Raw genomic sequence first — 27,949 nt, forward strand, 5'->3', positions numbered from 1 at the left:
CATGTTAGTGTTGTGCAATTCTTTTGTTACTTCTACTAACTGTTTAGTAAAGAGAAATGGTACGTTTCTCACTGAAGAGTTACTAAACAAAAGAACTGTGATGTAGAAGATCTTTTGATAGATCAGTTTAAGTAAAGTGTCTTTAATATGATTCATCAGTATGAGGAGAATTACTTTGTGACTGGACATGATGAAACAGTGGGGGGAAAAAAGACATCCTTTCCTGCATTGATCAACCTTCAATCTTTCTGGCAGATTGAATAAAGACTGGCATTGGTTATATTTATGGATTATGATATTTTGCCATGCTGACTAGGCATGCCAGTGTGGCTACAGTGAATAATGAGACGCAGTCAAATAGGGATAGGCTGTCTACTAATATTCATTATAAGCCTGCCAACTCCCACAGCAACCTCGACTTCACTTCCACCCACCTTGCCTTCTATAAGGATTCCATTCCATTTTCCCAGTTCCTCCATCTCCATCACCCCTGTTCTGATGATGCAACCTTCCACAACAGCACTTCTGATGTGTGTTCCTTTCCCCTCCCCCCACTCACCGCTGTGGTTGACAGGGCCCTCAACCATGTCCGACACATTTCCCATACTTCTCTCATCCCTTCCCTTCCCAGACTCCAGAACCGCAATAGGATTCCACTTGTCCTCATTTTCCAACCTGCCAGCCTTCACATTCAAAGGACCATCGTCTGCCACTTCCACCTCCAAACACATCTTCCCGTCCCCTCTCTTGTCAGCATTCCGAAGGGACCTCTGTGACACCCTGGTCCACTCCTCAATCACCCCCAATACTGTGCCCCCTTCCCACAACACCTACTCATGCAATCATAGGAGGTGTAATACCTGCTCTTTATCTTCCTCTGTCCTCAGTATCCAAGGCTCCTAATACTCCTTCCAGGTGAAGCAGCGATTTACTTGTACTTTCAATTTAGTTTTATTGTATTCGCTGCTCACAATGTGGTCTCTTTTACATTGGGGAGACCAAACACAGATTGGGTGACTGCTTTGCAGAACACCTCTGTTCAGTCCACAAGCATGACCCAGACCTTCCAGTTTCTTGCCATTTTAATTCAGCATCTTGCTCTCTCGCTTGTGTTTTTGTCTTTGGCTTGCTGCAGTGTTCTAGTGAAGCTCAACACAAGCTCGAGGAACAGTACCTCATCTTCTGATTAGGCACTTTACAGCCTTCTGAACTCAACATTGAGCTCAACAATTTCAGACCATGAACTCTGTCCTCGACTTTGATTCTGCATTTTTGCCATGTGCTGGCCTGAGTCATGTTTTGCTTTTGGACAAACTGTTCATTATTCTGCAAAATAATTATGATATTTTGCCATGCTGACTATGCATGCCAGTGGTGGATACAGTGAATAATGAGAAGCATTCAAATAGGGATAGGCTAAATTTTATAATTATTCTGCTCACTCTGGACAAATGATTCTTTACTACAACCATTACCAGACTTTTTGGTTTTTGTTCCATGACATCTTTGTCATTTAATCTCTCCCACCTGCTACTCTATCCCAGACCTTTTGTTCTTCCTTTCCTTTCCCCCACCCTCCTTCCAATGGCATAAAACCCATCATATACGACTCAAAATGTTAACTCTGTTATTCTCTTCATAGATGCTGCCAGACTTGCTGCATATTTCCAGCACTTTGTTTTTATTTCAGATTTCCAGCAACTGCAGTATTTTGCTTTTTTTATATTAGAAGCAACCCAGTTAGGAGAAGTGGAGAAGATGCTGTGTTCAGTTTATGATTGGTGCGCCATTCAAGCTTAACATCATCAGCAAATAGCGAAGCAGGTGGACCATGCTCCAGAAGAAATATTCCAATAGATTCTCATTGTGTCCATTGGGGTATCCGGGTGGGAAGATGATAAAGCCTGTGTGGTAACTGAATGCATAGTCACTCCTTCCTGTCAATCATGGGTCAAGTGATGTACTGCGGGGGCCCTGACCAGAGAACTCTTAACACAGGCAACCTGGGGGCAGTGCTTCTCCGATGAGAGATCTGGTCAAGCGTGCAAGCACTGAAAATATTTCTGTTATAAAGTTTAACTGTTTCTTGACGAAGTCAGTCTGCTGCAATGAGTCATTACGTTTGGTGATGAGCGTAAAATCAACTTCGGCTCTGCACCTCCGCCCTGTTACTGTGAGTAAATTGAATTTCAAAAGTAAAAAGTCATGCCACTGTTTGGAAGAATCGATCCATATGATGCTAATATTAAAGATTAGAGCCAGTATGTTGAGCGCCTCGGATTATACTTTGTAGCAAATGAAATAACCGCTGAAGAAAAGTGAAAAGCGATCCTCTTAAGTGTATGTGGCAGTAAAACGTGATTCGTAACTTGACTGCCCTGAGTGCGCCCAATTTCGAGTCATAACAAATTAGTGGACTAGTGAGAAAACACTTCCAGCCGAAGCCATCCGTGATAATGCAGCGCTTTAAATTCAAGAGTTTGGGCCCAAGGAGAGTCCATTGCAACCTATGTAGCGAACCACCAGAATACTGCGACTTCAGGGATGTTTTAAACGATATACGGCGGGACCGATTGGCATGTGGAATCAAGGTCAATACTATACAGCACCAATTACTTGCTGAGGTCAATATTGATTTTGAACGCACCCTAGAAATCTCCCTCGCCATGGAAAGTGCTGCAAGACTTGCAGGCTTTGCAGCACATGGATAACGGCGCCGTACTTCATGTTGGGCGGGAACCTGCTGCTGAAAGCCAGAGCTGCAGAATTAAAGCGCGATTCAATGGCCACTGTGAGAAACATTAGGAAGCTGAACAGAAACGCTTCATCATCAGTTGCAAGACAAAATTGCTGTAGATGCGGAGGTGACACAGGGCAGATATCTGTAAATTCAAAGAGGCAGAATGCCATTACTTTCATAAGAAGGGTCACGAGATTAGGCAATGCCAGACAAAGTTGAAGCAGTCTGCAAAACAGCAAACAAACATGATAGAAGTTATGGGTACAGCAAAGGCTGAAGCTGCTGCTCCCGACGTTTACCCCTTATATAATGTGGCTGCTGTGAAGACTGATAGCACGTCGAGAGAATACGTGACTATTAACACACACAAGGGTTTCTTTCAGTACACTCCTCTACCCTTTGGAGTCTTGTCAGCACGCGCTGGTTTCCATGGAACAATGGAGAGTCTTTTGCAAGAACTCCCAAGAGTGGTAGTATATTTGGGTGATGTTCTCATCACTGGGTCAGCCGAGACTGAACACTTGGTCAACCTGAAGGAGATGCTAAGAAGCTTCATGGAAGCCGGTGTTCGGTTAAAGAAGGAAAAATGCACATTTTAAGCACCAGAAGTCACTTATCTAGGTCACAGGGTGGACACCATGGGTTTGCATCCAGTGGAAGATAAAGTTCAGGCAATAAAAGTTACCCCACACCATCCAATGTAACAGAACTCAAAACCTTCCTGGGTATGATCAACTACTATAGCTGCTTCTTACCCAACCTGTCACTGTTTTAGCACCATTGCATGCTGCTAAAAGAGAACCACCGTTGGTCATGGGTTCACAACAAGAAGAAGCCTTTGTGAAAGCAAAGAAATTGTTGCAATCGTGTTTTTTGGTACACTACAATCCATCGAAAGCTGGTATTAACATGTGATGCCTCTCCTTACGGTGTAGGAGGCGTGTTATCACATAAAATGGATCAGAAAGACCTAATAGCTATATCTTGAGAACCCTTTCCCAAGCCGAGAAGGGCTATTCTCAGTAGTATTCGGTGTTAAAAGTTTCACCAGTACCTACATGGGTGATATATTACCATTGTGTTGAACCATAAACCATTAACGGGATTCTTCAGTAAGGATAAGGCCATTTCGCCAAAAGCATCAGCAAGGATACAACAATAGGCTCTGACATTATCTGTATACGAGTAAACTTTTATGTACCACCCTGGCCTACACAGTGCAAATGCAGATGCACTCAGTCACCACCCTTTACCAGATAGTATTGTAAATACTTCTGTTCCACAAGAATTGGTGCTATTATTGAATTTCTTAGATTCTTCGCCTGTGTGTGCAAAGCAAATTAGAAATTGGATCAACAGAGCTCCAATAATGTCAAAAGTTAAGAGATTTTGTTTTGCAAGGATGGTGAAACTTGCCTGTATCTGAAGAATTGAGACCATTCCATGTCAGAAACACGGAATTAAACTGTCAAGATGAAATTTTGTTTTGGGGTTCAAGAGTTGTTGCCCCATCACAAGGTAGAGAGCCGCTCTTGACAGAGCTCCACAGTGCACATCCAGGCATATCAAATATGAAAATGCTAGTGTGAAGCTATATCTGGTGGGCAGGCATTGAAAGCATGGTCAAGCACGGTTTCCACTGTCAGCAACAACAGAAGTTGCCTGTTTCAGCTCCCCTGCACCTATGGGCGTGGCCTGGTCGACCCTGGGTTCGACTACATATTGATTATGTAGGTCCATTCGTAGGTACCGTGTTCTTATTAATTGTATCCATTCAAAATGGATGGATGTGTACGAAGTCAAATCACCAACGTCGAACTCAACTATCGAGAAGCTATGTCACTGTTTCAGCGTACATGGCCTACCTGAAATTGTTGTTTCTGATAGTGGTACAGCCTTTACCAGCACTGAGTTTCAGAATTTTATGAATCTAAATGGAATCCGACATATTAAAACCGCCCCTTGGCATCCCTCATCAAATGGTCTAGCCTAGAAGGCAGTACAAACTTTTAAGTCTGGTATGAAAACATTATCAGAAGGCACTCGGGAATCTCAACTTTCCTGGTTTTGAAATTCAAAAGAACATACATGGTGATGGATTGGGCTGATATGTGGCAGATGAAGTTCAATGCAGTGAAATGTGAGGTGATTTGTTTTGGCAGGAAAGATATGGTGAGACAGCACAAAATAAAGGGAGAGTCTCTAAAGGAGGTGCAGGAGCAGGGGGACCTCAGTGTATACGTACATAGGTCATTGAAGATGACAGGGCATATTGAGAGAGCAGTTAATAAAGCATTTAGTATCTTAGGCTTTATTAAAGGGGCATTGAGTACAAGAGTACGGAGGTCATGTTGAACTTCTATAAGACACTAGTTAGACCTCATCTAGAGTACTGCATCCAATTCTGGGCACCATACTTGAGGAAGGATGTGAAGGCATTTGAGAGATTACAGAGGAGATTCTCAAGAATGATTCCTGACACAAAGAACTTTCGCTATGAGGATGGATTGAAAAGGTTGGGACTGTTTTCATTGGAGAAAAGAAGGCTGAAAGGGGACTTGATAAAGGTATTCAAGATCCTGAGGGGTATGGACAGGGTAAAGAGTGAGAAACTCTTCCCACTTAGAGAACGTCAAGAACTAGAGGGCACAAATTCAAAGTAATTGGCAAAAGGAGTAAATGTGATGTGGGGAAAAATATTTTCACCCAGAGGGTGGTTGGAGTCTGGAACAAACTTCCTGAAAGGATGGTGGAGGCAGGTTCAATCGAGATATTCAAAAGGGAATTGGATTGCTACCTGAAAAGAGAGAATGTGCAAGGTAACGGAGACAAGGCAGGGGAGTTGGACTAAGTGGATTGCTCTTTCAGAGAGCCAGTGCAGACCCGATGGGCCGAATGGCCTCCTTCTGTACTGTAAAGATACTGTGATACTGTGGTTTCTCTTCCGTTATCATACACCACATTCGACTGCGGGTTCAACACCGTTGGAATACCCGTTCATACTTGGTGTTTCCAAATTTAGAGGGGAAGGTAGCACAGAACCAGAGTAATCAAAAATTTAACCATGACATACACAGTAAAGCTCACATATTCAGTGTAGGTGACATGGTATATGAGTGAAATTTTGGCAGTGGACCCTGCTGGGCTCCGGGATCCATTGTTTCAGAGACTGGCCTATTATCTTTCCAAGCACACGTAGGGGATAGAACTGTCCTTAAGCACATAGATCACATCTGTCCCAGAGAGGCATTCCAACAACTGATCAACCGATGCTTAACATTGAACTGTTGATTTCTGAGGTGTGTGATCGACCGAGAACGGACATTCCAGATGTTTAAGAAGAGTTGCACAATCCCGAACTGCCTAGTTTCGATTATGGGTTTCGTAGTGTAATTTCAGATCCTGTTCAGGAGCCTCCAGTGGAAGAGCAATGCCGCTCTAGCCGTATAAGAAGAGCACCTCAGAGACTTGATTTATAATCACCTGAAATTGTATATATGTTTGTTGGATTGTGCAAATGTTTTTCTGTGACGAATAATTGTAAAAAACTAAAGGGTGAGGAAATGTGGTAACTGGATATATAATCACTCCCTCCTGTCAATCACAGGTCATGTGATGTAATGCATCACAACCAGTGAGCTCTTAGCACAGGCAATCCAGGGGCGGGGCTTCTCCCATGAGAGATCTGGTCGAGCATGCAAGCACTGCAAATATTGCTGTAATAAAATTTAACTGTTTCTTGATGAAACCAGTCTGCTCCATAGAGTTAGTACAGCCCATCTCCTAAGTGGCCGCTGATTAGCCAATGTTGATCAGGAAATATTGAAGGTTATAGCTGTACACAAGTGGACTCAGTCATTGAATTCAGAGCATTCTACTCATGGAACCAAATGGTTGGAGATACTTACCCCTTAGAACTATCTTCAGTTTAATGAATATGCCCCCATTTTGACTTTTGAAAATCTGGTCACCCTAGCTTCTGTGAATCTGTCCTGCAGCAAATTTATCCCAAATTTTCCAATTATATGCTCCTAGTTGTAACTTATTTTGATTATGTATCATCCTTCAAGCAGCATGTTGTTTCCAATCCCAAATGGCCATGCTTTTATTGAAAGGTATTGAAAATATTAGGAGCCTGCTCACCATATTCATATGAAACCGAGCCTGGAAACTTTGGCACTGATCATAAAGCTGAGGAAGATCTGTACCACAGCCATTATATGGTGTGGTGAAACTGACCAAATCTATTTCATACAGCAATCCACTCCATCAGCCTGGCTTGGATTCAATCCCAAGTCTCAGAGTTGAAAGACCAATGTTCTCGTGCATTACATTACCTAATTCCAAAAGCAGGTAATAGATGATGTGTGAAAGTAGCTAGATCTTCCATTTTCCTTAGTACCTCGTAGGACCACTGAGATCTTAAAGATAGTTTTCCTGACTGTTGCTGCAGAGAATGGTTATTCCCCAAGTGCAAAGCCCAAGAAAAAGAGTTGGAGACACTGCTTAATCTTCAGTCCCTTTTTGTTGCCCTAGAATTAATGGGACATCCACCAAGGGGTCAAGCAAGTCCTGCACCTGCAATAGGCACAAGCATAGGCCCTACGGTGGAAATGAAGCAAAGGCAGCCCACGTCAAGTTTATAATTTTTACTTATTCATCTTGGGATGTGGGCTTTGTTGGCAATGCCAGCCTCAATTGCTTATCCCTAATTGCCCTTTAGAAGTGATGGTGAACTGCCTTCTTGAATCACTGCAATCCATGTGGTGAAAGTATTCCCGCAGTGCTATTAGGTAGAGTGTTCCAGGATTTTGATTCAACAATGATGAAGGAACAGCGATATGTGTCCAAGTCAGGATAGTGTGTGCTTTGGAAGTGGTTATGGATTCATGTGCTTGCTATGTCAGACTATTGTTTGATAAGCTTTGGGGCAGCTTTCCAAACTCTGGCACAAATCACTAGTGAAGACTTTGCAGAGTTAACGAGGGTGTGCTTTTTTCATGTCTGAATCCAATGACTAGAGGTCTGTCCAGTTTTATTCCTATTACATTGATTTGTAATGGTTTGATCCAACTAACTGGCATTTTCAGAGGGAGGTTAAGTGTCTTAACTGCTGTAGGTTTGAAGTCAGATATAAGTCAGGCTTGATAAGGACTGCAGCTTTCTTTCTCCAAAGGACATTAATGAACCACTTTGGTTTTTAACAGTACAATAGCTTCACGGTCACCATGGAAAAAAGTTTCCACCCAGAGAGTGGTTGGAGTCTGGAACAAACTTCCTGAAAGGGTGGTGGAGGCAGATTCGATTGAGATAGTCAAAAAGGAATTGGATTGCTACCTGAAAAGAGAGAATGTGCAAAGTTACGGCGATAAGACAGAGGAGTAGGACTAGGTGGAATGCACTTTCAGAGAGCCACTGTGGACTCAATGGGCTGAATGGCCTCCTTCTGTACTGTAAAGATACTGTGATACTGTTAGCTTCTTATTCCAAATATATTTGAGTTCAATTTAAAAATACAATTAAATTCATAAATTGCTGCAGTTACTGATCCAGCCCTCATGTTATGAATAATCCAGACAATTAACCCTCTGCAGATTAAGGTCAAATAACATTGCACAAATTTCCTCTGGTTGCATTCATGGGGTTCTCTTTTATAATGATGCTTCTAGGAGCTCACAAAGGGCCATGCACCGCCACCCCACTCAAAGTGGGAAGTCTGACCGCCAAGCAGAAAAACAAAGCAAGTAGAGAAGGTTAGTTACCTTATTGTTTTATTGGTGACTTATTGGATCTTCCAGCTGTTGTCCTCCAACTGGCTTGCAGTTGGGCTTTTGTGTCAACCTGTTTCCCAGCACAAGGCCCAAACCAGGAAATTGTGTGGAAGGGGCGGAGGGTGGTGGTGGCCTGCATTTGGGTGTGTAACTGGGCAATCTGATGACCAAGCTCACAAATTCAGGCAGTTTGACACTGGTAGGTGTAGAACAACTGAGGCATGTTTCATCCCAGGTCTTCTTGGCTGATGATGGTGTCCTCACGGCCAAACAGGTTGAGTATCAACCTGCAAATCCTTCCAACACACACCAATGGCAGGCGGTAAAAGGCAGGAGATTCCTGGTCAGCTTTGTGATAGAAAAAGAGTTGGAGCCTCTACCATCCTTATTTTTATACTCCATTCCCTTTGAAATAAAGGCCAACATTCCATTTGCCTTCCATATTACCTGCTGAACTTATATGCTAGCTTTTTGGGATTCATGCTCGAGGACACCCAAATCTATCTGTGCTGCAGCATTTTTTAATTTAAATAATATTCAGCTCCTCTATTCTTTCTGCCAGAGTGCGTAACCTCACATTTTCCCACATTCTATTCCATCTGCTAAGTTTTTGCCCACTCACTTAACCTGCCTATATCCTTCTGTAGACTCTTTGTGTCATCCTCACCACTTGCCTTCCCACCTATTTTTGTGTCATCCACAAACATGGCGATAGTACATTCACTTCCCTCATCCAAGTCATTTATATTGTAAATTGTAAGTCATTTATATTGTAAATAATTGTCTCCAGCATTGATCCCTGTGGCACTCCACTAATTACAGATTGCCATCCTGAAAATGCTCCCCTTATCCCAACTCTGTCTTCTATTAGTTAGCCAATCCTCTATCCAACCTACTATACCACCCCTTGGACTCTTATCTTAAGTAGCCTAATATGCGGTACCTTATCGAACGCCTTTTGGAAATCCAAATATATTACATCTATCCTGCTTGTTACCTCCTCAAAGAATTCTAATAAGTTTTGTCAAACATGACCTCCCCTTCATGAAGCCATACTGACTCTGCTTGATTATATTATGTATTTCTAAATGCTTTGCTCACCCTTTATAATAGTCTAACATTTTTCCAATGATGGATGTTAAGCTAATTGGCCTAAAGTTGCTTATTTTTTGTCTCCCTCCTTTTTTGAATAAGGGTGTTACATTAGTAGTTTTCCACTCCTGAGACTTTTCCAGAATCTAAGAATTCTTAGAAGATTACTACCAGTGCATCCACTATCTCTGTAGCTACTTCCTTTAATATCCTAGGATGCAACCCATCAGGTTCAGGGGACTTATTGGCCTTTAGCCCCATTAGTTTCCCTAGTATTTTTTCTCTTGTGATAGTTATTGTATTTATTCCCCCCTTTTGCCCCTTGATTATTTAGTATTTTTGGAATGCTATTGGTGTGTTCTACAGAGAAGACTGATGCAAAGTATTTATTCCACTCCTCTGCCATTTCCTGGTTCCCCATTATTGTTTCCCCAGCCTCATTCTCTAAGGGGCCTATGTTCACTTTGGCCTTTCTCTTCCTTTTTATATATTTAAAGAAGCTCTTACTGTCCATTTTTATATTACTTCTAGTTTACCCTCAAAATTTATTTTCCCCCCTCATTTTTTTTTGGTCATCTTCTGTTGGTTTTTAAAACTTTCCCAATCCTCTGGCTTACCACTAATCTTTGCCTCGTTGTATGTTTTTTCTTTCAATTTGATATATCCTTAACTTCCTTGGTTAGTTTATCTCCTTCCTAGAATCCTTCTTCCTCACTGGGGTATATCTTTGTTGAGTCATGAACTATTTTCTTAAACGTCTGCCATTGTTCATGTATTTCCTAACTTGACACGTAAAGTGGTGGTGCACCTCATTATTACCTTAAACATTCACCTCCTCCAACACCGACGCATAGTGGCAATAGTGTACACCATCTACAAGATGCACTGCAGCAACTTACCAAGATTCCTTCAATAGCACCTTCCAAGCCCACGACCTCTACCGCCTTGAAGCAGGTGCATGGGAACACAACCACTTTTAAGTTCCCCTCCAAGTCACGCACCATCCTTACTTGGAACTATATCACCATTCCTTCACTGTCGCTGGATCAAAATCCTGGAACTCCCTTACTAACAGCACAGTGGGTGTGCCTACACTGCATGGACTGTAGCAGTTCAAGAAGGTGGATCACCACTGCCACCTTCTCAAGGGTAATAGGGAATGGGCAATCAATGCTGGCTTAGCCACATCCCATGAACAAATAAAAAAAATCTAATTACTTAGTTTCAAACATCTGCAGCAATTTTATTTCTTCATATTCCAGCAGCTTTTGTAAAATTATAGAAGCCTACATTGTAAAGAAAAACTGTTCTCAAATCCTATCTTTAGGATAGTTTACTGATCAGCCAAACATCAACAGTCATGAAGCACCTATACTCAGATTAAAAATAATGATGGATTTAGGTACAATGCTACAAAACAAGATGAAAACAAGAAGGGTAGTGGACTGCATTGTTAGGGGGTAATAGTCGGTTTTATAAGTGTGAAATGGACACAAAAAGGGCCAATTTCACAGTGCAATATCCTGCACCCCAAGAAATGCATGACCTGAAATTGAATCCAGCCATTTGCTTATAATAGTTATCAGGTGCTTTGCATATACTAATGAGGACTAATGCCTGTATAAGGACTCTTAAAATGGGCTGTCCTAAGGAGAATAGGCCATGTTCCTTCAGGACGTGGATGCGTTTTACCCAATGGTGGCCACTGTCTTGGTAAGTAATTGCTCCTCACAGTGCCACAGTAGATTCAATAGGAACTGCAAGCCATAATCACCAGCCTCCCTTCCCCTCTTCCCACATCCTGCAACTTATCTGAGGGCCGCTGCTGGTGAGATAGGTGGCCTAAAACTTATTGGGGAAGCATAACAAACTACCACTAATATTTATATGAGACCCAGAACCAATTTCTTGCAATCCTAGACCTCAATCTTTGGATACAGGGTCACTCGCTGCACCCAGTTTCAGCTGGTAGGCCAGCACTATGCAATTTTCACCCCTTGATTCTTCATTCAAGTATCAGTAACCAAAAGTGTTGATTGCTTCATATTTCAGCATTTTAATTAAAACAAAGACTTTATAATCAACATCCATGAACTTCTCAATCCAAACATTGTTACTTTTATACTTTACCTAAGTCTGTCTATTATGCATTTAATAATCTGAAACATGTATATACATATGATATAGAGAACAGAAATAAACTGATTAACACAGTTTTCTCTTATAGAAAGCATATCCTACCACAAATTAAATAGGACTCAGTAAAGTGATGTGCATTGCAATGCAACAACTCTACCCTGAAAAGTGACCAAGATGCTCATCAGTATCAGTTTGTACACTTGTATAACAAGAAAATAAATCAGGTCCCATTTGGGCAAACTTGCTGCTTAGGAAAGGCTTACTGTTTTTAAACAAAACTAATTATCTTTCAATTATGCACTGAAACCACTGAAATGATTCCAACACACGACAAAGGCCTTTTCAGTCTTCTGGAATTTTGAATCCTGCCTTCCACTATTTTGATTTTGCTTCTGAAGGATTTTCTCCAGTATCCAGTGTTTTCAGTAATCGGAATAGACCAGCTGCCTCTCGTATTCGGCTGAACTCAATGCAGAAGGCTTGTACTTCAATGAACAAGTCCTGGACATTGATTATTTTGTTTCTGATTAAAGACTGGAGGAAGACACAAACAAGACGTACCAAACGGTTCTGGAAGATAACAGACTGAGTTAATTTCCTGTACATTGTGACCAGCATCACAAGTAAAAGTTTATCAGGCAGCTTACTTTCCACATCTTCTAAGCAATACAAACTTCATACTGCATAGATGCAATTGTTTAATGGAAAAAATTGCACAAACAAATTCTAAATCTAAATTCTCTGGATTTCATTTGATTTTTTTTTCCTTCCATTTTTCTCACCTCCCCAAATGGTGTTGATTCCTGCCTGGGCAGAATTCCATCAGCACCAGCAGGCCCAATCAACCATCTTGCAACCTATATAAACTGCAGCTCATCCAAAAGTCTTCATCGCCTAACTCACACCGAATTCCATTTGCCCCATCACCTCTGTGTGGACCACCTATAATGGCTGAGAGTCTGGAAAATTCATTTTAAAATTCTCATCCTTCTTATTAAACCCTCCCATGGCCTCACCCCCTCCCAATATATAACTTCCTCTGGCCCTATAATCTTCTGAGAGAACTGCATTTTTATAATTCTGGCCTCTTGTATGTCCCCAATTTTCATCATACTTTCAGCTGCCAAAGACCTAACTTCAGGAATTCCCTTGCTAAAGCTGCCTGCTTCTCTGCCTCACACTCCTTAAAATATATTTCTTTAAATCAAGTTTTTAGTCATCTGTCCTAATATCTCCTTATGTGGCTCAGTGTCAAATTTTATTTAATACCTCTCCAGTGAAGACTATTGGAATATTTTGCTACATAACAAATGTATAAATGCAAATTGTTATTGTATTGACATTAAATGTTGGGCTTTGACATATAACCTCATCAAAGACTCCCAGGGTAGAAGTGCTTTAGGGACGTCCCTAAAGCATCCTTGAAAAGGTCAAACATCCCCACCAACTCATAGGAGTCCCTGGCTTGTGACCGACCAAAATGGAGAACGTTCATTCAGGAAGGCACTGAATACATCAAGAGACTTTGGCGAGAACATACAGAGGCTAAGTCAAGGTGTTGGAGGGAGCGCACAATCCTCCAAACAGCCCATCTACCCGACCCTTCAAGCACCATCTGCCCTATGTAGCAGAGTCTGCAAATCGTGCATTGAACTAATCAGCTAAATCAGAACCCACTGAACCGGAGCGAAAACCAAGTTATCCTTGATCCCTAGGAACTCCCTAAAAGAGAAATACTGGGCTCAGCCAAGAAGCTGCCTTTCTTTATTCTCCCATTTCCCCCACAAGCCATCAGGTGCTTAAGGCCATTACTTACGGTGGAGGATGGTCGGGGGAAAACAAGGAAAACAGAAGGGATATCTTAGCTAAACCTCATTTTATGCAAATACTGAAGACATTTGTTTATAAAAGTCTCTGCTTTTGAAAACTGGAGACAAGGTTAATTTGTAGCATGACTACTCAAAATCAGAAGAAGAGTATGACCAATGAAAGACCCTTTTTGGAACTGACAGATGACATGAGCCATGTCCTTTCCAACATTTACAAAATTCTGTTGCTCATGGCCTGTCCTTTTAGTGTTCCTATTAATAGCGATTTCATATTTTCAGCCACATCCCTTATGCTCCCCTCCATAAGCCAATTATGAAAGATAAATTAACAGTGCACAATACTCATGACATGTATGTTATTTGTTGTAGTACAAAGTCAAACTTTGCCTGAGCATATAATTAGGAGATAAGGATTTCTCTTCGTGCTATGGAGGTATAAATCCTAAGCATATAGTTCTTTCAAGGCTTTACAAAATTGGTAAGTCAAAGTATCAAATAGAGTGGACACTGCATAAGAGTTGGAGAAACAATGTGTCAAGTGCTCGTCAAAAATGTCCCTCCCAACTGAACAAGGTGAAGGCAATCAAGCAAGAAAAGAAGATTTGTTTGGCGGGGGAAGGGGGGTGGCTGTGGAAGGGCAGGCAAAGGAATAGAAGAGAAAGAGATTAAATATACATAGAAAATGAAAACGCATATAGGAAGCTTTTCAGGGCCAGAAGCATTATGGAAAAATGCAACTTCAATCTCCTCCCGACATACACTTGAAAGTTGGTGAACTCAGTTGGTGCATACATGTCAAACCTCAACAAATGTTCTCCAATTATACCCAGAATATCCGTACAACATGCAAGGATACAATATTAGCTACTACAGAAAATATTTATCAATTAATCTTCACATAAGCATGTTAATTACCTGCATGTATTTATCCTTAATCTGTTCACAAGTGGAGATACAATTTGAAATATAGAGGTGAATAAATTCCGGAGGAAGATCAACAGCAGTGGTTAGCCTAGAAAAAGATAGGAGGAGCAATTAATTACAAAACCAGGAACCTGAACTATACAAAAAGAGCAGGCCAATTTTCATTCAAAGAACATTCCTGAATCGCTACCTAGTGATCCCTACTGGAAGTGAATTTCTGTAATTATTAGGTGAGGAAAGAATAGAGTTCAGCTATTATGCTCCCTGCTGTTGAACAGCTTGCCAAGGCACACACATAAACAGCCGCCACTCCAGTGAGATAAAGGAGGGTGACTTGTGCCCATTGATATATATTCTGTAAGAAGTCAGCTTCTACATTATAGGAGAAAGAAAACAAATCCAAATATTCAAAAGTAAAAGATGTTGAGAACAAAGCAACTAGTTTGGAAATAAATTACCCTTCATAGAATTGCAACATTTTTCATATTGACTGGCCAAATGTAAAGAAAAGGTTAAATTTTGATACACTAATCTTTTAATATATCAAATTTTGACTATCAAGTGACTCCCTACTGGAAATAAAGCTGTCAACTGAAGACAGAATTGGGCACAACTGATTGGATGTCGACAAAGAGTGCTGCAGTGGATGACGCCTGTCAACACACTGTCCAGGTTCACACATGGAGGGGGCTGGAGTAAGGCACTACTACCATTTTATGTGGAATATGCTCAGGAAAGCAGCGGTAATAGATGAAAAATCAAAGAAAATTGGAGGGGGAAAAAGCACACAACTCACCTATTTACAACTTCCATGGAATGAAGGGACATATCCATATTCACAAGTACAGAAAAATATTCTGTAATCTGGCTCGACTGCATTAGCTTCAGTAACATCTCTATGGCAACCAAAGGATTATTTTCTACCAGATCAGGCAGCTTGACAGGAGTCAGACCAATGTGGTAAACTAGCTTTGGATCTTTTTCTAATTCACCAAGGAGCTACCGTGAAAGAAATAAAAGTAAAAACTCAATGTTACTCAGGTACAAAGCAGATGTGTGTCAATTTTCAGACACACTATCAGATGATTACCCAGTAATTAGTACTGGAGGGTTAATTTTTTTATTTAAGCATTGCATATGTAGAGTATCAACATAAAAACAAATAGAAATGTTGTGAAGATCACTTTTACCACTGGAAGAAATTAGATAATTCTAATGTTTTAACATTCGCGAATATGAACATATGTTAATTCTTCCCCACCCCCCGCCTCAATTTTCCCCATACAATGTTATCTCCTCACAGCGAACCTTGGATTGTCTTGCAAGAAACCTGTAGCAATTACTTTGAAAGAAATTCAGCTTAGTATAGATGTTAATGCATAATCTTGATGGTAGATTGTACCTGTTAGAAGATCCATTGCCTTAAAAGAATATTGATCCAACACGGAATACTACATAAACACTACAGTATATGCAAATTATAAATACTACACAAACTTTACAGCATATGCAAATTTTAAATCTTACGCGGTATATGTATATATGAATAGCTTGGCGATCATTTCACAACTGTAATTCCTCCATAGCCTCATCCTCCCCCATCTTGCCATCTCTGTAGCCTCCTCCAGCCGTACAACCCTCCAAGATCCCTGTGCTCCTCCAATTCTGGTCCCTTGTGTATCCCAGAGTTTCATCATCCCCAACTTTGGCATCCATGCCTTCAGCTACCTACTATTATCTCTTTATGTGGGTCAGTGTCAGATTTTGTATGATAACACCCCTATGAAGCACACTGGAATGATTTCTTACATAAAAGGTCCTATGCAAATGCAAGCTGTTTTAATCTGCTCATTGCAATAAGTACAGAAATTGATCAGATTGGTGCAGACTAACTCAAAATAATATTCTCCTCAGCTTTCTCTTTTCCCCCCACCCCACAATTCTATATCTTGATTATGGAATTATAGAATTTTACAGGCCATTCAGTCCATTAAGTGTGTGCAGTGTTTTTATTTAAGCAACACAGTACAATCTCACTTTGCTGCTCCTTTCCCAGTCCCTTTAATATTCCACCTTTTCGAGCAACTGATTCCTTTAAAATAATTTATGCATTCTGTTTTACCAGTTTATGGCCTTTTGTTACCCTCACAACCTATCACCATTTATCCTTGAATAACTATCAGATCACCTCACAATTTTTTCAGTTCTATTCAAAAAGAACCCAAACTTTGGCTCTTTTTTCTTGTATTCTGTAATTCTAGATTCAAATAGCAAGGATTGCATTTGCTTTTTTATGGCCTTTTCTACTCTTACTGCCAGTTTTATTCACCTATGTACCTTCACACCAAGGTCACTTTGCACTTTTATTCTATTTAAAATTTTACCATTTAAGTTCACAACTTTCAGTAACTAAATTTGATATCAAATTTCAATGTTGGATACCTTAATTTCCTAGCACAGAACACTCATAACTATCTAAAGCAAGTAATTTCCTAACTTCACTCCTGAAAGGCCTGGCTCCAAGTTTTAGGCTATGTTCCCTAGTCCTAGATTCCCCAAACAACAGAAATAGTTTCCCTCTATCAATTCAACTTATTAACTTGAAAACTTTGATCAAATTGCTCCTTAATGTTCTAAATTCCAAGGAATACGACCCGAGTTTCTGCAATCTCTGTTTAACCTCTGGAATCCAGGTATCATTCTGGTAAATCCATACTGCACTTCCTCCCAGGTCAATATATCCTTCCTAAGATGTGTGTTCAGTATGGATCACAGTACACCAGGTGTGGTCTAACTAGGGGTTTGGGCAGAATAACCTCTACACCCTTGTATTATCATCTTCTAGCTATAAAGACCAGCATTCCGTTAACATTTTTTTGATTATTTTCAGTATTTAATCTATATGCATAGATCCCAAAGCCAATTTTCTTTGGACAGCCATTGTTTCTGGCTCCTCACCATTTAGAAAGTACTCTGTTCTATCCTTTTTGGGCCTAAAACGGATGACCTCACATTTGCCCATACTGAAATCAATTTGCTACAATTCTGTCCATTCATTTAAACTATTAATATCTTTGCAATTTTAAGCTTCCATCTACAATGCTTACAATGCAATGCAATCTTTGTGTCATCAGCAAACTTGGATACATGGTTCTCTACCTCATCATCTAAATTAATAATAAATATGGTGAACAGTTGAGGCCCCAATACAAATCCTAGTGGCATCCCATAAGTCAAATCCTGCCAATTAGAGTAAGGATAGTGGGCAAGTACTTTAAGTCACCTGGTGCTTAGCCAATTTCCTTACCAGGTCAACAATTTGCCTTCAATTCTTTGGCCTTCAACTTTAGCTAACAGTCTCTTATGAGGGACTTTATCAAAGGCCTTCGCCTTCTGGAAGTCCAATATCTACAGACATTGCCCTGTCCATTACTTTAGTCATGTATTCAAAAAATTCAATCAGTTTAGTCAGGCATGGCCTATCCTTTACAAATCCACACTGGCTCTCTCTGATCAGCTGAAAATTTTCAAGCTGTTTAGTCACTCTTGCCTTAATTACAAGCTCCAGCCATTTTCTGACAACAATGTTTAGCTAACTGGTCTGTAAATCCTTGGTTTCCCTCACTCATCTTTCTTAAATAGTGGAGTAGTATGCAATTTTCCAATCCAAAGGAATGATTCGTAAATTGCATGAACTTTTATAGTTAAGACATCTGCAGCATTCTTACCAACTTCCTTGAAAAACCTGTGATAAAAACCAGCAGTGTAGTGGATTTGATGAAGTCATACGGACTCGAAATGTTAACTGTATTCCTCTCTGCAGATGCTGTCAAACCTGCTGAGTTTTTCCAGCTATTTTTGTTTTTGTGTCTAGCGGATGTCACTTGTTAGTGCCATTATTTTCTTCACTATTGTTATTTTGCTTGTTCTTAACCCTGATTTAATATTAGTTTCCTTGGGATGTCCACTTTATCCTCCTCTTCTACTTTATATACTGTCGCATTTTCATTTACAATATCACCATCATCAATTTTCAAAAAGCCCACATTGCTCTTGACAACCCTCTTTTCCTATATTGTAAAAATAGTTTATGTTGGTTTTGCTATCCCTTGCTAGTTTCTTTTCCTAATCTCTTCTTATTGCTCTTGCTATCTGTTTTGGCACTTCTTGTTGTTCTTTTGCATCCCTCCCAGTTGGCAGTATCTGTGCTATTTTTTGCATTCTTGTAAGTTCTTTTGATTTACATTGTCCCTTACCTCTTTGTCAACCATGGCTGTTTTCTTTTTGACAAGTAAAGCTCTTGTCCCTTAGAGATATGAAATGATTTTGTATTACGCTAAATTCTTTATTTTTGAACACTTTCTGCTGATTTACCCAATAACAGATTTGACCACTTTACTGTGGACAGTCTGTCTCATCTTGTTGAAGCCAGACTTGGTCAAATCTAAAATCTTAGCTGTTTCAGGTTTCTCAATTTCAAACAAAGTTAAACTCACTCATATTATAATCTCTATTAGATAAATGTTCTTGCACTGTTATGCTGTTTAGTAAATCTAGCCCATTACTCAATACTAAATTAAACATGACTTGCCCTCTCATTGGTTCTCGGACATATTGTTGCTGGAAACTATCCTGAACAGTGACGTTCCCTATCTTTCTGGCACAAGCCAATCTTCTTATTTCAATCTATGTGAAAGTTAAAATCTCCCATTTAAACCACTGTGCCGTTGCCTCTTCATTATTAGAAAGCATTTGGTCATCATTCAGAGTAATTTCTTAACTGCACAGCTGACATTGGGACAAACAGGATGGAACTGATAATTATAGGTGCAATTCCAAAACACTAAGTGTTGGTGGTGTAACTCACTGATACTTTAAACAACCAAATCATTTGCAGTAATACTTATTTGCAATTACCTGTGTTTGTTGCTGTGCAGATAAGGGACTCTTGAAAGCCTTTGCCATGATGCGCTTAATTTCCACCCCAGTGCTGTTTTTAACACACATGGTTTTATCCCACTGGATTGTATGATCAGGTTCTGTTGGGTTCAGCCAAGCTAGCTCATCCTCACACACGTGAAGTGGAGGAGCAGGCCGAATAAACTCTGGCCGAAAGTGACCTTCACATGATAAAGAAAAAAATCACAATTAACTACTTAGTTTTCTAGAGAAAGGCTGACAGGTAAAATATACTGGGAACTCAAACAGTTGCTTTGTCTTCGTGAAACTATAAGTTGTTGCTTGGCAGAATGCAGAAACTCTAGCTGGATTTGATTTATATCTTTGGTCAAGATAAAAGAAAGGACACCATGTTTCAAGGGTTTAAAGAAATTGACAGTAGATGTATCTATAGAGCAACTCAGGGCCAAAATGTGCTGACATTTTTACAATACCTCAAATAACAGATGCAATAACAATTACGCCAGGCTTTTGTACTTCACTAAGTGTTCTCTTCTTAGTTTGATTTAAAACAATATTATTTTATTCCAAGGAAACCAAAGCATGTTTTATTTTTAAAAAAACACCAATCCATTTGTTTTGCTTTATAGATTAACTGCTTTCAAAAAAACAAATCAACTCAGCAGGTTTATTGTTTTTGAGCTGTAATTGAAAGGACATGGAGACCACCACATTGACAGCTTAACACAGCACAGCTTAATGTGTGGGAGTGTGCGCAGGAAGGCTGAGGGGCTTAAGTATGCAATGATAGAATCCTTTTTTTCTCTTTCCTTTAACCTTCCCTCAAGTTAATGGGGCAGAAATGCTCACCAAATAATTAAATTAGTTAAAAAAATTTATGCAGCTAAGTTAAGAATGATGTATGTAGTAGGATGATGCAGCTCTGCACCCACTTTAGATGTATTATCAGGGAAGTGGCCATTAACAGAGGAACATAGCCAGCCCACCCCATTATTCTACTATTACTACACATCTGTTAGGAGGTCTGGATGTCCTTGATTGATATTAATGGTGCCCATTTCTGAGATTAATGCAGGGGTAATTTAGTCCCATAACAAACATGGTGTGCTCTTCTACCATTTAATAATTTACCAACCATGACAAAAGCTAGCAAAACATCTTCATTGGAAGAAATGGGCAGATTTGAATCTGGGTTCTGTGATTGAGTTGAACATTCTAGATCAACAGCACTTTTATAACCTCTTGAACACCAATTTAAAACTACTTACTTTCTATTGGTGGCCTTGGTCCACTCACTAAAGCCTCTATAATCTGAGTGGCAACAGAACTGTCAAATCCAGAGTTGGAAGAGTCAGGATCAGGATCAGGGAGTATGCTTGGAAAGCTGGCTTTGCTCTGTGTTGGCAATTCAGACTGGCGCTCTGCAGAATGAATAAAAGGTTACGCATAAAGTGTACAAATATATAAAGTAGTTACAGATAAACTGAAATTGATTCCCTCTGTGCTGCAGTTATTTGCACAAATTGCTATGATAGATGCAGGTCTGTTGGTACAACTTTCTCCTGTGTTGTTGCCCTGAAGGTGTTCAATTCTTGTTGGGAGTATAATTCCAGGTAGCAAACAGCAAAAGGAACATTTTCTCCTTTGAAACCCCTACTGCGGCCAATCTTACTCAGCACACACTGGAGAGTCAACATAAGATCTCCATGATCTATAAGGCTTAGCAACTTCTTCCAGAAATTATGTAAGCCAATAACATGACTTTTTTCCTTGCACTGCTTCAAAGACTCAACTCTCATTCACAATACCACCCCCCCAAAATTCTGTACCCAGCAATTTGAAGGGGCATACTCAAATGCTATATTCTACAAAGTTCATAATTATGCCATGTTAGTCTTGAGAGATATGGGGAGCTCTTTGCAAACTCTGTGCATTGCCTTTCTGGAATGTAGTGGATTTCTCATGTCATGACTGAAAATGTTGGAAATCTAATTAACAGAAAATACTGGATATTCACAGGTCAGTCAGCATCAGTAAAGAGAAATGACAAGCTATGATATTTTATAGTCATGTTGATACTGATGAAGGACAGGGAAGCACATCATGGTGACAAAAAGCAAGCTAGAGTGGTTGGGGGTGGGGAAGCACAGGGGATAGGAGGAACAATCGAGGGAACAAAAACCTAGCTAAATCTCCACCACTTTTAAGATCTAATTGGCCTCCACGGTTAATAGACCCATTCGCCATATTAATTGTTCAACACAATATTAGAATCCTCCAGACACAATTACAATTTTTTAAAATTGGATAGGTAGATAGTCTCTCCTCTCCATACACCATTTAGTGGGGCAGGCACATCTCCAGGAAATTATAGACATCCATCAACAAACGAATTTGAATTGCTGAGGTGATTCTTTCTCCTTCCCAGTGTATAAGTGATTTCAGGAAAAATCCTGGTTTCACAATGTCATGAGAGAGCTGCAGCTTTTAAATGCTGCACAATCCAGTTTTCCCTCAGTTTTGATGGCTCAACAAACTTGCAAATTCAGAATGGGAAATATATTTGTAGTTCTCAAGGACTCATGGTATTGCAGCATAATGCTTTGCAGCACCGTAGTATACCTACCAAACTAACATTCGCTCATCTAGTCTTTCTAGGTATTTCCAGCATCCACTGCTTTTGTTTCATATAAAAAACATTTTGCAGACATGACAAAAGTGATCAACTGGAAATAGCACAATGCTTTATTGGCTTCCACAATCTCAGCTCCACACTCAAAATCAAACCATGTACCAGGGTGATAGGTACTTTGCACGGTATGCTGCAAATAAATCTGACCAATCTGTCAGCGTGACATTATATACCAAGGCAATAAAAATCTATTTACACAAGTCTAATTAATTTATATTGTATGTATTGTATATGGGAACTGAAGTAGTAAGTTTCCATTAAAGTATTGTCCAATACAATTTAATTACAACTTGTTCATGTAACACAGCATTTTTTAAACCACCAAGAACCTTCAAGCAGGCACAGAATGGATTCAGTTACAGAACTGAATACACTTGATGGATTCAAAGTATGTCAAAATGTTCAGTGACATACAAGCTATTTACAAGTCATCTAAACCTGGTCAGCCTTTAAATGTATGACCTATTCTTCATTAAGTATAGAGAATTTCTACACCCAACCCTGAAACTTCTTAAACTTTCCCAGTTGTTTTGTAGTTGAGAGTTCACATTGTTTCTTCCATTGCCCTTAACAACTAAGCATGAGACCAAGATGACGCTATTTTGTTTTTCAGCCTCAACCTGTCAGGTTTTGCTGAAAAACTAATCTGGCAGACTTTAAAAAAATAAAGCTGATGCCAAACAATTATAAACACTAGTTTGAAGAACAGTGGTTTGTTTGTGTGCGTAGTTATTATGTCTCAAAATTCATTCAAACTGAGATAGTGATTCCTGCTTCCATTTCTAAATAGAATATCTATTTAGCTATAACAATTACATCATTTGATAATCAGTCTGCATTTTGCCAGCTGCAGAAAGTGTGCGCGCAGAAGGCAAAAATTGCAATTTGAATATGATAGGAAATAGAGATAGTTTCAGTAAGTTATATTGGTATTTGTAGGTGTTAGGAATGAGGTTTGGCTTTAACGTTTTGATTTGTATTTCTGTATCTGTGTGTTAAAGTCAAATCGAGTTTTAGCTTCACTTTGAAAAGTGAATGCTTGCATTTCTAATGAGGTTTTTATGACTCTTGCAGTTAAGGTAAATAAACAAGGATGGAAGAATTGGGCTGTTGCCTAGCAACAGGGATCCAGAGAGGTAGGTCTTCCCTCAGACACACAACAGAAAAGCTAGAAACAGCAGTTTATTTTGGAAGCTATTGGAGTTCAGCTAATTTTGAAGATAGCTGCCAGGGAAGCAACCTGGAAAGGACAGATAGCCAGTCCCAAGCTAAAATTGATTGAAAGTTGCTGCCAGGACAGACTGGAGCAAAAGGGACAGATAGCCAGTCCCAAGCAAAAGTAAAACCCCAAAAATCCAGAGGAGTGGAACAGGGGAAATGAAGGATAGGAACCTGGAAAAGGTCCTGTTAAGTGAAGTTAAGAGTGAGGGGCAGAGAGAAAGGCACCAATCTTCAGATTTAAAGAGACAAAAAGCTGCAGAAAGCAGATTTATAGTGAGAACAGCTTGCAAGAGGCAAGAAGGTCCAAAGATACAAGTAAAGGTCTGTAACTCTTTACTATGGGCATGTGAAGCAGTGGTACTGTTGACGCTGAGTCAGTGAGAGAGTGCACAGAAGGCAGCTTGAATGCATGTGGTGACCCAGGGGAGAGGAACATTGGAAGGGGAGTTCGATACCCTGGAGGTGGACCCTGGCAGAAGGCGTCTGAGAGAAAGCGCCAGTTTGGGAGAAGTTTCCAAGGTGAGGTCTTAGAGAGCAGAGATTGGAGACCCTTGTGTAAGAGACAGAGTTCAGTGAGACTGGTTGGCTCACGGTGTGGCAAGCATCTGGGGGGAGTTGATGAGAGATCCATAGCATTTGGTTGAGGTGGCATCTGTCACTTGGTTTCAGAGTGTGATGTGTCTGACCACAGGATGCCTATTGGTACATGGACCTGTGTACTTACCGTGGACATTAGAGTACAAGATAGCTTTTGTAACTTGTATTATCCTTACAAACCCATATATATATATGTAAAGGTATAGGTGTTAGTGAAGGAGTATTGTAATATAGTTCATCTTTTCTTGTTGAATAATTGTTTTCTTCTTTCCTTAAAAGCTCACTATCTGACTCCGGTGACACTGTTCAGTAGCTACACTCCACGTATCTAAACAAACAAATAAAAGTTAGGGTCTATCAAACTGGCTTCCACTCTGGGATCAGGCTTGTCCAGGGGTAACCTCATTTGGGATCATAACAATAAACTTAGGTCTACAGGATCCTTAGCTGAACTTACTGTAACTGCAGCTTTTTTTTTTGAAGAGTATACAATAATTTTACTCACCTGCCAGGGCCAACTGCAGACCACTAATGTCTACAGACTGAGCCATGTTACCCACATCCATACACGCAATCTGACGGGGAGTTTTCTTAAACAGCTCCCTTGGAGGAGCCAACATCAACTGAGAAAGGAAAAACTTCTCAGGGGGAGTAATAGGTGGCAAGAACCCTGTCAAATAGCATAAAGAAAACAAAGTTCAGTCTAGAGTTTAAATAATCTTTAATCACATAATAAATAAATTAAACATAAGCAAAGCAAAAGCATGAAAATTCCAAACAGTACTGTGGAAATTGAAAATTGAGTATTTCTTGAGATTTATATTAGTGAAATTTCATTTGCTTTGTACATTTAAGAGCTGTAATTTCTTACAAGTTCCTCTCAGAATACTACACTCTACAAATGTGTTCCTGAAAGATAGGATAATGTAATTTAAGACATACACTTGACTCATTCTTCTAAATTATATTTTTCCATTATTCCCTGAAGAAAATTAGAGTCAAGCAGTTAGTTCCTATCCATCCAAACTTTTCCAAATAAATCTTACACGGCATTTAAAGCTGACCGACTTAGTTTGTAGAATGCTGGCGAAATAAAACTTTTAATATTGAAATTATTTCCATTCATCAATAACTCATTAGATTTCACACAGACTTACACTCAATTAAGAGAGTTTAAATAAAAACAATTAGCAGGCCACTTTAAATTAGGTAGTTTATGAACAGTCATTTGTTCCCCTCTAAAATGCAAATTTTTCAGGATTTTAAAGTAGTTGATATTCCTGCCACTGAAACTGAACTCAGAAACAGGCTAAACTGAATTTGAACTGAACTTGAAAGAACAATGGTTCTAACATGCTGTCTCCTAGTTCCCCAGTAAACATTTTCATCTGATGTTACTGAGGTTGTACCATGCTCCATAGCACCGAATTACATTAAAGACAACTTGCATTTACATATCACCTTATTAAATCTCAGAAAGGCCTCGAAACGTTTCACATGCAAACTCCTTCTGAAAGGACTGTTGCAGTGTAGAGAGGAAATCAAGTATAACTCCTGGACTTGCGTGAGATTTTTAACACCCAAGTGAAGCGATTGAAAGATATTACATTAATGTCTCCTCCCAAGAGCAGCGCCACCAATAATGCAGCTGGAGGATCAAGCTTGCAATCCGTGCTCTGGTCCAAGTTAAAAGGAGAAACACGAAAAAAGAAACCCTGACAAACACATTCTTTAAACACTTGGAGTATCCCCCACTCTCCTGCTGGGACTTGCTGGTCACGGAGATGGACGAAGTGGCCTCAGACCCCACAGCAGCCCCCAGGGCCCGGGGTTTTCCGCCGGTTTGGGGAGTCACCGAGGGCAGGGGAAAGGGACTGTGTCCCGGTCTTACCCAGGAGCTGTTTCTCCTGCTCCTCGGCCACCGGGGCGGCATTGAGCAGATGGGCGAAGACGGCGGCGAAGGGGTTGGCGGCCAGCGGCTCGGTGCGGTACATCTCCCAGAGCAGGTAGAGGGCGGTGAGGCGCTGCTGGGGGCTGGGCAGCAGGTCGGCCTGTTGCAGCAACATGACCAGTGTGGATCCCACTCGGAAATGGTCGTGTTTGGCGAAGTAATGGTGGAAGGCGGTGGACAGGCCCTCGAAGGTATTACTGGTCGCCTCCTCGCAGATGATGCCGATCAGGCTGCTCAGCTCCTTGGGAGCCAGCGTCATGGTTACCGGGGCCCAGCAGGCCAAAGGCCGGATTCGTCCCCCCGCCGCCTCGCTATATACACACACGATATTCCGGCGGGGAAAAAAATATAAATTTAAACATGAAGTTTAGAAGCGGCCGAACGGCGCTCGATCGGGCCTCAGGCCGCCAAAATATGCCGCAAACCAACCATTTGGCGACCCGTTTCACTGCAGTGTCGCAAAGCTGGTCTCAGGGCTGAGTTTGACTGTCAGAAGCAACATGGAGAGAATCTGGGAGGAGTGAGTTTGACTATCAGGAACATCATGGAGAGAAGCTGGGAGGAGTGGGTTTGACTGTCAGCAGCAAAATGGAGAGAATCTGGGAGGAGTGGGTTTGACTGTCAGCAGCAAAATGGAGAGAATCTGGGAGGAGTGGGTTTGACTATCAGGAACCTCATGGAGAGAAGCTGGGAGGAGTGGGTTTGACTGTCAGCAGCAAAATGGAGAGAATCTGGGAGGAGTGGGTTTGACTATCAGGAACATCATGGAGAGAAGCTGGGAGGAGTAGGTTTGCCTGTCAGCAGTAACATGGAGAGAAGCTGGGAGGAGTGGATTTGACTGTCAGCAACAACATGGAGAGAAGCTGGGAGGAGTGGATTTGACTGTCAGGAACATCATGGAGAGAAGCTGGGAGGAGTGGGTTTGACTGTCAGCAGCAAAATGGAGAGAATCTGGGAGGAGTGGGTTTGACTATCAGGAACATCATGGAGAGAAGCTGTGAGGAGTGGATTTGACTGTCAGGAACATCATGGAGAGAAGCTGGGAGGAGTGGGTTTGACTGTCAGCAGCAAAATGGAGAGAATCTGGGAGGAGTGGGTTTGACTATCAGGAACATCATGGAGAGAAGCTGGGAGGAGTGGGTTTGACTGTCAGCAGCAAAATGGAGAGAATCTGGGAGGAGTGGGTTTGACTATCAGGAACATCATGGAGAGAAGCCTAGAGGAGTGGATTTGACTGTCAGCAGCAACATGGAGAGAAGCTGGGGGAGTGGGTTTGACTGTCAGCAGCAACATGGAGAGAAGCTGGGAGGAGTGGGTTTGACTGTCAGGAGCAACATGGAGAGAAGCTGGGAGGCGTGAGTTTAACTTTCAAGAGCAACTTGGAGAGAAGCTGGGAGGAGTAGGTTTGCCTGTCAGCAGCAACATGGAGAGTAGCTTGGAGGAGTGGGTTTGACTGTCAGGAGGAACATGGAGTGAAGCTGGGAGGAGTGGGTTTGACTGTCAGCAGCAACGCGGAGAGAAGCTGGGAGGAGTAGGTTTGACGGTCAGGAACAACGTGGAGAGAAGTTGGGAGGAGTGAGTTTAACTTTCAAGAGCAACTTGGAGAGAAGCTGGGAGGAGTAGGTTTGCCTGTCAGCACCAACATGGAGAGAAGCTGGCATGAGTGCGTTTGACTGTCAGGAACAACACGGAGAGAAGCTGGGAGGAGCGTGTTTAACTGTCAGGAGCAACGTGGAGAGTCGCTGGAAGCAGTGACTTTAACTGTCAAGAACAACATGGAGAGAAGCTGGGAGGAGTTGGTTTCACTGTCAGCAGCAACATGGTTTGAAGTTGGGTGGTGTGGGTTTGATTGTCATGAGCAACATGGAGAGAAGCTGGGAGGAGTGGGTTTGACTGTCAGGTGTAACATGGAGAGAAGCTGTGAGGAGTGGGTTTGACTGTCAGGAACACCATGGAGCGAAGCAGGGAGGAGTGGGTTTGACTGTCAGGAACAACATGGAGAGAAGCTGGGAGGAGTCGGTTTCACTGTCGATTACAACATTGTGAGAAGCTGGGAGGAGTGGGTTTGACTGT

General features: G+C 41.0%; 1 protein-coding gene across 1 annotated transcript; it reads right to left on the minus strand.

Annotated features, from left to right (window-relative positions):
• Nucleotides 1-11,643: 11,643 nt before the first annotated feature.
• On the minus strand, nucleotides 11,644-26,328 carry cnot11 (CCR4-NOT transcription complex, subunit 11). Its single transcript, XM_078545633.1, has 7 exons — nucleotides 25,817-26,328; nucleotides 24,431-24,595; nucleotides 20,684-20,836; nucleotides 19,413-19,615; nucleotides 15,292-15,494; nucleotides 14,487-14,583; nucleotides 11,644-12,312 (listed from the first exon to the last, which is right to left on the minus strand). Exons 1-7 carry the CDS (start codon nucleotides 26,133-26,135, stop codon nucleotides 12,118-12,120), a joined length of 1,335 nt encoding a protein of 444 aa, XP_078401759.1. The 5' UTR covers nucleotides 26,136-26,328; the 3' UTR covers nucleotides 11,644-12,117.
• Between the last annotated feature and the right edge of the window lie 1,621 nt (nucleotides 26,329-27,949).

Source organism: Cetorhinus maximus, chromosome 7 (assembly GCF_964194155.1).
Source record: "Cetorhinus maximus chromosome 7, sCetMax3.hap1.1, whole genome shotgun sequence".
Taxonomy (NCBI): Eukaryota; Metazoa; Chordata; class Chondrichthyes; order Lamniformes; family Cetorhinidae; genus Cetorhinus; species Cetorhinus maximus.